The 11,288-nt window shown below is 47.7% G+C and overlaps 1 protein-coding gene across 1 annotated transcript in view; it reads right to left on the reverse strand.

Annotated features, from left to right (window-relative positions):
* Window positions 1–11,065: 11,065 nt before the first annotated feature.
* Window positions 11,066–11,288, reverse strand: part of LOC311315702 (potassium/sodium hyperpolarization-activated cyclic nucleotide-gated channel 2-like) — a gene marked incomplete at both ends in the record, with an annotated part of 67,171 nt that continues 66,948 nt past the window's right edge. The window contains one exon of the mRNA XM_084446406.1: window positions 11,066–11,204. Within this exon, the coding sequence (XP_084302532.1) occupies window positions 11,066–11,204 (139 nt within the window). The remainder of the gene's footprint in view (window positions 11,205–11,288) is intronic.

Below are 11,288 nucleotides of genomic sequence, written 5' to 3' on the forward strand. Positions count from 1 at the left end.
TTTCAGATGTTTTCGTGCGCGTTTTGCGCTGTCTGGAAGCAGTGCAGGTATACCCAACTAGCAACTATTATTACGAGCTTGAGTCTCATGTCGGGACTGTCTTTACTATAACAAACATTGTCCGTTAAAGCGGTGTCCCGGAGGCGGCTTTGTTGGAGTCCTTATGCGAGCACCTAAGTGTTGTCTTGCAACAGTTAGGCCAACGACTTGAAAATGAGAGAATCGCACCTGCCAGGGGAACACCAGGACTCGCACGTAATGACGTGACAGCAGAACAGATCACATTGTGTGTGAATCTCGGTTTCAACTGACAAGGCATCGCCTCGCTTTTACGGATGGATCGGATGGATCGGATGGATCGGATGGATCGGATGGATCGTAGAACTTTGTTTCGCCATCGACAACGTCTGGGTATTCCACCACATGAATAGTGGTTATTCCTCATCCAGTTATGGGTGGATGGAAAACTTTAAACTGAATGTTCATATTGTTCTGATAATTGTAGGCTATAGCAACATAAGAGTGGCAGCTTTGACAGCAACCCAAACATGAGCTAATCCCATAACTGTAGGCCTATATTGCTAGCCATGAACGGACTGTTGGATAGGCCTACTGCATATTTGCTGTGCAACGTATCCATTGTCCAGTTGTCAAATCGATTATGCACGCAGTAATATTCTTTGATATAAATGCAGCTAGGCTACATGTGAAGAGGCAATTGCTGGATTCTAATACGCTGTTTATAATGACACATCCCGACATTGAAGCATGAAAGGCGTAGCATAGGCTACATTCTGTTTTAATGAAGAAATAAAAAGTCTGTTAACTCTGCCTAAAAGCATTTATTTGGTCTCATTTATTAGCTTAATTATTTAATACGTGTGGGTGTTTTCAATTATAATATTGTATTCTTGATACAAGAATGTTGACATTTCATGCAGGCCTAGCATATTTCAGTAGCAGGCTATTCAACACGTTGAATGAATTACATTAATTAATTAAATATGCATATAGCCTAGGCTTTGAAACATTCGTGGGCCTGTTTTCTTGCCTATGTGAATGAATATCGGCCCATAATCTGACTTGACGTGTTGCTTAGCTCTGGTCCAGGCAGTCGGGAGCCATTCACCTTTCACTTTTGTCACTGTTTGCAGTATCTACAGAAATTGGTTATATTTAATATTATTTCGTTACTCACGAAGTGAAGACAGTTTTCAAACAATGAAAGACATGAAGTGCAGACATGGCCTAAGAGAAAGGAGGCGCAGTTGAACGAAACGTGGATATTGGACAGAATAAGCACGGTGTTTTGAAATGTTGTGGGTCAATCATGCAGCTGTAACAGAATATGCGCATTCCAATGTTCGTGCAGGGCTCGTATTTTTACCGCTATTATAATCCCTATTTGATGAAGGGGGGTGGCTGGGACTCACTGCCCCCCCTGATCAAAAAGTCAAACTGCGCGTATGTTCATAACAATCATATAACTAACTTCTAGTTCAATTCTGAAAGCGAAAATGTATAGCCTACTGTCGGGAAGGAGTATGGCGTAAAGCCGTGTCTCATTCAGCAGCCGTCTTATAGGCTAGGTCTGCCCTATACCTAAACCTAGACGAGAAGAAGCGAGTGCGCTCTTATAGGTCTGCCCTATACCTAAACCAGACGAGAAGAAGCGAGTGCGCTCTTATAGGTCTGCCCTATACCTAAACCTAGACGAGAAGAAGCGAGTGCGCTCTTATAGGTCTGCCCTATACCTAAACCTAGACGAGAAGAAGCGAGTGCGCTCTTATAGGTCTGCCCTATACCTAAACTAGACGAGAAGAAGCGAGTGCGCTCTTATAGGTCTGCCCTATACCTAAACCAGACGAGAAGAAGCGAGTGCGCTCTTATAGGTCTGCCCTATACCTAAACCTAGACGAGAAGAAGCGAGTGCGCTCTTATAGGTCTGCCCTATACCTAAACCTAGACGAGTAGAAGCGAGTGCGCTCTTATAGGTCTGCCCTATACCTAAACCTAGACGAGAAGAAGCGAGTGCGCTCTTCTCTCCAGGTGAAGGACCATCTCTAGGCTACCGTTCAGTAGCCGCACACGTTTATTTTACCTACATGCTTTGTTTCTTACGTGGTTTTGATTAAATTTTTTACTTAATTGCTATTTTTTATTGATATTTCATTGTTAGACCTAGGATGTGTGCACCGGAGGACAAAGCAAAGTAAGAATTTCATTGTGTGGTGCCACTGTGTAGCCTAACCCATGCACATGATAATTGACTTTATTTTTGTGCATTTGCTACAGCCCTTTGCAACCTCTCATTGAATGAATGAACGAAGACTTTATTCGAGAATCGGGTCTATATAAAAATATATACACAAAGACAACAGATTAAGATACATGAAGGCATCGAGGCATCCAGTGTTTCCACAAACAAGAGTAGCTTCCTTGTATCACACAGTTTAATCTCTGCGAGGGCAACTATCTGGTTTTGTTGTGACTAACTGGACAGTAGCCTACATAGCCTACATAACATTCCTCCACACAGCATGGAAGGTGGGGACATTCAGTAGTCACAAACAGATTACTTGAAATAAAATGCATCATTATTATTAACTTGCACTGGAGGATTTTGCTGTGCTATAATTCGCTAGCCCTGGTCCAGTGCGGTGAACGGGCTCTCCCACACCGCGCTGGACCAGGGGGGCTATAATTAGGCCAGAGGTGGGCTGTATAGGCCTAACGTGGACTACAGTAGGCTCTCAACAGGATCATTTTAACATCATCTGTACACATGAAATGTGCGTGCCAGAATATTGGCCTGTGCATAAAGATTGCAGCACTGGCGCTGCACATCGTCATCACACATCAGTGATGTTACCCAAATATCCTAATTTCTTCACGTCTAGAGAGCGATCAGACAATAAGAATGAGAGCAACTTTTGCTTCTGATCCTCCTTGGTTTAAGCAATAATTACAGTTTTTTGGACTGAATTTAATATCCTATTGTAGGCTATTCTTCCTAAACTATAAACTGCATTTGAGAAGCGTGCTTCGGGCACCAAGCCTACCTCGCAAAACTTTATCAGCGTTTGCGCAGTTTTTATTTTTGTGAACAAAATATCGACAACCTAATCACTGTTTGCAATGACCAATTGAGTAGGCCTACTGCTACTTTATGCATATGGTTTTTCCTACTAACGTGATAACTTGCTTGTAAACTTATAGTATGTTCCGGTGTTATATCATATTCTTTAACCCCCTATCGTGACCGGAGACGCAAAGCGGAAGGCAGTTAGGCGCATTGAAACAGACTTCCGGGCGCACTGAAATTCCCGCTCCCCACACTGAGAATCCCTTCCACTCCGCCCACTGAAAATCGCCCCTCCAACCTCTAACTGAAGGGTGTGAGTGAGAGAGAAAGTGACAGAGGGAAGGGGGGGGTGGGGTTAGGGAGGGAGTAAGAGAGAGAGAGAGTGAGGGGGGGGAGCGATGATTTTCAGAGGGGAGAGCAGAGACCAAGTGTGGGGGGGGGGTCTGGTGGGGGGAGCGATGATTTTCAGAGGGGAGAGCAGAGACCAAGTGTGGGGGGGGTTCTGGTGGGGGGGGGGGGATTTTCAGAGGGGAGAGCAGAGACAAAGTGTGGAGGGGGGATGATTTTCAGAGGGGAGAGCAGAGACAAAGTGTGGAGGGGGGATGATTTTCAGAGGGGAGAGCAGAGAGAAAGTGTGGAGGGAGGATGATTTTCAGAGGGGAGAGCAGAGACAAAGTGTGGAGGGGGGATGATTTTCAGGGGAGGGAGCAGAGATTCTCAGTGGTGTAGGTGAAGGGGTTCAGTGTATGTATCCAGGTTTCATTGGGCCTGCCCTAAACGGCTTCCCATAGTATGGTGTTGTTCAGTACATGGGCATTTAATATCCCCCCCTCCCTCTCTCCTCCTCTCTGTCTCCCTCCCTCTCTCCTCCTCCTCCTCCTCCTCTTTTTCACTTTAATTCTTCTCTATTCCTTCTTCCTCCTCTCTCTCCCTCTCACACATTCACCTCCACTCCTCTTTCTCATCTTCTCCATCTCTCTCTCTCTCCCCCCTTCCCTCCTCTCCCAGGGCTTCATGGGAGTTTCAGGATGGTCAGTGATAGGGAGGGTTTAGCATCTATAGAGTGATAGGGAGGGTTTAGCATCTATAGAGTGATAGGGAGGGTTTAGCATCTATAGAGTGATAGGGAGGGTTTAGCATCTATATAGTGATATGGAGGGTTTAGCATCTATAGAGTGATAGGGAGGGTTTAGCATCTATATAGTGATAGGGAGGGTTTAGCATCTATATAGTGATATGGAGGGTTTAGCATCTATAGAGTGATAGGGAGGGTTTAGCATCTATAGAGTGATAGGGAGGGTCTAGCATCTATAGAGTGATAGGGAGGGTTTAGCATCTATAGAGTGATAGGGAGGGTTTAGCATCTATAGAGTGATAGGGAGGGTTTAGCATCTATAGAGTGATAGGGAGGGTTTAGCATCTATAGAGTGATAGGGAGGGTTTAGTATGGGAAGCCGTTTAGGGCAGGCCCAATGAAACCTGGATACATACACTGAACCCCTTCACCTACACCACTGAGAATCTCTGCTCCCTCCCCTGAAAATCATCCCCCCTCCACACTTTGTCTTTGCTCTCCCCTCTGAAAATCATCCCCCCTCCACACTTTGTCTCTGCTCTCCCCTCTGAAAATCATCTCCCCCCCACCAGACCCCCCCCCCCCACACTTTGTCTCTGCTCTCCCCTCTGAAAATCACCCCCCCCCCACCAGACCCCCCCCTCACACTTTGTCTCTGCTCTCCCCTCTGAAAATCACCCCCCCCCCCCACCAGACCCCCCCCCCACACTTTGTCTCTGCTCTCCCCTCTGAAAATCACCCCCCCCCCCCCCCACCAGACCCCCCCCCCACACTTTGTCTCTGCTCTCCCATCTGAAAATCATCGCTCCCCCCCCCTCACTCTCTCTCTCTTACTCCCTCCCTAACCCCACCTCCCTCCTTCCCTCTGTCACTTTCTCTCTCACTCACACCCTTCAGTTAGAGGTTGGAGGGGCGATTTTCAGTGGGCGGAGTGGAAACGATTTTCAGTGGGCGGAGTGGAAGGGATTTTCAGTGTGGGGAGCGGGAATTTCAGTGCGCCCGGAAGTCTGTTTCAATGGCCTAACTGCCTTCCGCTTTGCGTCTCCGGTCACGATAGGGGGTTAAAGAATATGATATAACACCGGAACATACTATAAGTTTAACAAGCAAGTTATCACGTTTTAGCTAGTAGGAAAAAACATATGCATAAATTAGCAGTAGGCCTACTCAATTGGTCATTGCAAACAGTGATTAGGTTGTCGATATTTTGTTCACAAAAATAAAAACTGCGCAAACGCTGATAAAGTTTTGCGAGGTAGGCTTAGTGCCCGAAGCACGCTTCTCAAATGGAGTTTATAGTTTAGGAAGAATAGCCTACAATAGGATATCAAATTCAATCCAAAAAACAGTGTAATTATTGCTTAAACCAAGGAGGATCAGAAGCAAAATGTGCTCTCATTCTTATTGTCTGATCGCTCTCTAGACGTGAAGAAATTAGGATATAAGGTACTGATGTGTGATGACGATGTGCAGCGCCAGTGCTGCAATCTTTATGCACAGGTAGCCTATATGCTGGCGCACATTTCATGTGTACAGATGATGTTAAAATTATACTGTTGAGAGCCTACTGTAGTCCACGTTAGGCCTATACAGCACATCTCTGGCCTAATTCTAGCCCCCCTGGTCCAGCGCGGTGTAGGAGAGCCCGTACACCGCACTGGACCAGGTCTAGCGAATTATAGCACAGCAAAATCCTCCAGTGCAAGTTAATAATAATGATGCATTTTATTTCAAGTTATCTGTTTGTGACTACTGAATGTCCCCACCTTCCATGCTGTGTGGAAGAATGTTATGTAGGCTATGTAGGCTACTGTCCACAGTAAGTCACAACAAAACCAGATAGTTGCCCTCGCGGAGATTAAACTGTGTGATAAGCTACTCTTGTTTGTGGAAACACTCGATGCCTCGATGCCTTCATCTGTTGTCTTTGTGTATATATTTTTATATGGACCCGATTCTGGAATAAAGTCTTCGTTCATTCATTCAATGAGAGGTTGCAAAGGGCTGTAGCAAATGCACAAAAATAAAGTCAAGTCAAGAAGTTTATTGTCGTGCATGGGTTACACAGTGGCACCACACAATGAAATTGTTACTTTGCTTTGTCCTCCGGTGCACACATCCTAGGTCTAACAATGAAATATCAATAAAAAATAGCAATTAAGTATTATTTTTTTATCAAAACCACGTAAGAAACAAAGCATGTAGGTAAAATAAACGTGTGCGGCTACTGAACGGTAGCCTAGAGATGGTCCTTCACCTGGCGAGAAGAGCGCACTCGCTTCTTCTCGTCTAGTTTAGGTATAGGCCAGACCTAGCCTATAAGACGGCTGCTGAATGAGACACGGCTTTACGCCATACTCCTTCCCGACAGTATACATTTTCGCTTTCAGAATTGAACTAGAAGTTAGTTATATGATTGTTATGAACATACGCGCAGTTTGACTTTTTGATCAGGGGGGGCAGTGAGTCAAAGCCACCCCCCCTCATCAAATAGGGATTATAATAGCGGTAAAAATACGAGCCCTGCACGAACATTGGAATGCGCATATTCTGTTACAGCTGCATGATTGACCCACAACATTTCAAAACACAGTGCTTATTCTGTCCAATATCCACGTTTCGTTCAACTGCGCCTCCTTTCTCTTAGGCCATGTCTGCACTTCATGTCTTTCATTGTTTGAAAACTGTCTTCACTTCGTGAGTAACGAAATAATATTAAATATAACCAATTTCTGTAGATACTGCAAACAGTGACAAAAGTGAAAGGTGAATGGCTCCTAACTGTCTGGACCAGAGCTAAGCAACACGGCAAGTCAGATTATGGGCCTATATTCATTCACATAGGCCTACGAATGTTTCAAAGCCTAGGCTATATGCATATTTAATTCATTAATGTAATTCATTCAACGTGTTGAATAGCCTGCTACTGAAATATGCTACATGAAATGTCAACATTATTGTATCAAGAATACAATATTATGATTGAAAACACCCACACGTATTAAATAATTAAGCTAATAAATGAGACCAAATAAATGCTTTTAGGCAGAGTTTACAGACTTTTTATTTCTTCATTAAAACAGAATGTATGCTACGCCTTTCATGCTTCAATGTCGGGATGTGTCATTATAAACAGCGTATTAGAATCCAGCAATTGCCTCTTCACATGTAGCCTATCTGCATTTATATCAAAGAATATTACTGCGTGCATAATCGATTTGACAACTGGACAATGGATACGTTGCACAGCAAATATGCAGTAGGCCTATCCAACAGTTCGTTCATGGCTAGCAATGGTAGGCCTACAGTTATGGGATAGCTCATGTTTGGGTTGCTGTCAAAGCTGCCACTCTTATGTTGCTATAGCCTACAATTATCAGAATATGAACATTCAGTTTAAAGTTTTCCATCCACCCATAACTGGATGAGGAATAACCACTATTCATGTGGTGGAATACCCAGACGTTGTCGATGGCGAAACAAAGTTCTACGATCCATCCGTAAAACGAGGCGATGCCTTGCCAGTTGAAACCGAGATTCACACACAATGTAATCTGTTCTGCTGTCACGTCATTACGTGCGAGTCCTGGTTCCCCTGGCAGGTGCGATTCTCTCATTTTCAAGTCGTTGGCCTAACTGTTGCAAGACAACACTTAGGTGCTCGCATAAGGACTCCAACAAAGCCGCCTCCGGGACACCGCTTTGGCGGACAATGTTTGTTATAGTAAAGACAGTCCCGACATGAGACTCAAGCTCGTAATAATAGTTGCTAGTTGGGTATACCTGCACTGCTTCAGACAGCGCAAAACGCGCACGAAAACATCTGAAACATCCTCATTTGAAATAGGCCTAACAAATGGCTGGTGGCAAAAGCTGATAAAAAGTATAACGAAAAGTTTGAGCATTGTGTTTGTTTGGTTTGTTCCCTTTTTCTCTCCAATTTGCTTGTTAAATGCGGGGCTAACGTTTCCTGTTCTTTAACCCCGTATAGCCTATCGTGACCGGAGACGCAAAGCGGAAGGCAGTTAGGCGCATTGAAACAGACTTCCGGGCGCACTGAAATTCCCGCTCCCCACACTGAAAATCACTTCCACTCCGCCCACTGAAAATCGCCCCTCCAACCTCTAACTGAAGGGTGTGAGTGAGAGAGAAAGTGACAGAGGGAAGGAGGGAGGTGGGGTTAGGGAGGGAGTAAGAGAGAGAGAGTGAGGGGGGGGAGCGATGATTTTCAGAGGGGAGAGCAGAGACAAAGTGTGGGGGGGGGGGGTCTGGTGGGGGGGGGAGCGATGATTTTCAGAGGGGAGAGCAGAGACAAAGTGTGGGGGGGGGGGTCTGGTGGGGGGGGGGGGGGGTGATTTTCAGATGGGAGAGCAGAGACAAAGTGTGGGGGGGGTCTGGTGGGGGGGGGGGGTGATTTTCAGAGGGGAGAGCAGAGACAAAGTGTGGGGGGGGGGTCTGGTGGGGGGGGGGGGGTGATTTTCAGAGGGGAGAGCAGAGACAAAGTGTGGGGGGGGGGTCTGGTGGGGGGGGGGGTGATTTTCAGAGGGGAGAGCAGAGACAAAGTGTGGGGGGGGGGTCTGGTGGGGGGGGGGGTGATTTTCAGAGGGGAGAGCAGAGACAAAGTGTGGGGGGGGGGTCTGGTGGGGGGGGGGGTGATTTTCAGAGGGGAGAGCAGAGACAAAGTGTGGGGGGGGTCTGGTGGGGGGGATGATTTTCAGAGGGGAGAGCAGAGACAAAGTGTGGAGGGGGGATGATTTTCAGAGGGGAGAGCAGAGACAAAGTGTGGAGGGGGGATGATTTTCAGAGGGGAGAGCAGAGACAAAGTGTGGAGGGGGGATGATTTTCAGAGGGGAGAGCAGAGACAAAGTGTGGAGGGGGGATGATTTTCAGGGGAGGGAGCAGAGATTCTCAGTGGTGTAGGTGAAGGGGTTCAGTGTATGTATCCAGGTTTCATTGGGCCTGCCCTAAACGGCTTCCCATAGTTTAGCATCTATACCAAGTGCTGCTCAGGCCAGCTGAGGAGATCCCAGGAACAACTCTGCCATTACTCCTGTCTCCCTCCCTCCCTCCCTCCCTCCCTCCCTCCCTCCCTCTCTCTCTCTTTCCCTCCCTCACTCTCTCTCTCTCCCTCCCTCTCTCTCTCTCTCTCTCCCTCCCTCCCTCCCTCCCTCCCTCCCTCCCTCCCTCCCTCCCTCTGTCTCTCTCCCTCCCTCTTTCTCTCTCCCTTCATCCCTCTCTCTCTCTTTCCCTCCCGTTCTCCCTCTCTTGTGGGTACAGAAGAAGAGCAACCTACACACCAAGTACAGAGTTTTCCCTTGAGATCCTCTATCCAGGTGTAACCTGGAAATGTCACAAATATTTCATGATTCTATTAGAAGTGAACTGAGTTAAAGGCTTGTTTGCGCTCTACCTGTCTCCTGCACACCCAGCCTGGCTTGTATGCCTGTTACACTACAAGTGTTACACTACAAGTTGTAACCCTACAGGTTGTTATCCTGCAGGCTGTGTAACAGTTTGTCCTGTTTCAGTCCAGGCTGTTTGACTGAACGCTCTCCTGAACGCTCTCCTGAACGCTCCCCACTGAACCATAAATCCTCTCTCTACACGACTGCTTTACTGCTTGTACATGGTTCCAGCAGGCTGTACCCGGCCAGGTCTATCAATCTCTTTATCAATCTCTTTATCAATCTCTTTATCCTGCTTCATGATTAAGGGTTAGCAAACAGGCTGGATGGAACGAGCTTCTGGGTATGCAGGGTCCAGGGGCTTATGGTGCATTCGCTTGTGGTCGGAGCTGACAAGTCGCAAGTGGCAAAATACCTACCTCCGACCTTTGTGCACTCGAGCTATAGCGAATGACATGATGATGATATGATATGATATTGACGTCAGCCGGCAACTGGGGGCTGAGAAACATATCCGAATTTGCGACGAGGAAGTGCGAGTTCATGCAGCGTTTTATTTAATAATTCCTAGTAGCAAGTCGCAATTTGCCACCTCCCAGTTAGAAACGAACGCCCCATTAAAACAAGCAATCTGATTTGGGTCGAGCTTTAAAATGCTGTTTATATCTCGTTGTTTATTGTTTAAAATAGTATTATTATGCATATTGACTGCGCTGATTGCATCATGGCCGGAGCCGTGGGTTGATAGTCAGGTTGGACAAGGTGACCAGGCTGAAGGTGATCTGGAGATCCCTGGAGGAGGGGCTCGGAGGGGGGGAGCGAAGAGGAGGGGAGAGAGAGAGAGGGAGGAGGAAAGCATTCAACACAACATATTTAAGCAATAAGACACTCGAGGTGGTGCTTTACTGTGGTTTACTGGCAGGGCTGTGGTGCGGCCGCAGGCACGATGTGAAGCCAAGCACCGTAGGAACCACAGCCCTGCCAATAAACCACAGTAAAAGCACCACCTCCAGTGTCTCCATTGCTTTTATACAAGATCAAGCAAAAAATTTGAGTTTCTAGTTCGTGAGTAAAAAAGAAGAGAACCCTACCAGCCCCTTCCTGGGCCTGCTGCTGGGTCCTCTCCTGTCCCTGGGTCCCTCTCCTGTCCCTGCGCTGGGTCCTCCTCCTGTCCCTGGGTCCTCTCCTGTCCCTGCGCTGGGTCGTCTCCTGTCCCTGTCCCTGCGCTGGGTCGTCTCCTGTCCCTGTCCATGCGCTGAGTGTCGTCTCCTGTCCCTGCGCTGGGGTCGTCTCCGGTCCCTGTCCCCTGCGCTGGGTCGTCTCCTGTCCCTGTCCCTGCGCTGAGTCGTCTCCTGTCCCTGCGCTGGGTCATCTCTGTCCCTGTCCCTGCGCTGAGGTCGTCTCCTGTCCCTGCGCTGGGTCGTCTCCTGTCCCTGTCCCTGCGCTGGGTCTCTCCTGTCCCTGTCCCTGCGCTGAGTCGTCTCCTGTCCCTGCGCTGGGTCATCTCTGTCCCTGTCCCTGCGCCCCTGCGCTGGGTCGTCTCCTGTCCCTGTCCCTGCGCTGGCTCGTCTCCTGTCCTGCGTTGGGTCGTCTCCTGTCCCTGCGCTGGGTCGTCTCTGTCCCTGCGCTGGGTCGTCTCCTGGCGTCGCCGTCGTGGACGTTTGACATCCGCTTCTCGCGATGACGTCATCACTGCTGGCTCCTCCCTCTGACTCACAGAGCC

This window comes from Borostomias antarcticus (genome assembly GCF_949987555.1).
Source record: "Borostomias antarcticus genome assembly, chromosome: 12".
In the NCBI taxonomy this organism is placed as follows: Eukaryota; Metazoa; Chordata; class Actinopteri; order Stomiiformes; family Stomiidae; genus Borostomias; species Borostomias antarcticus.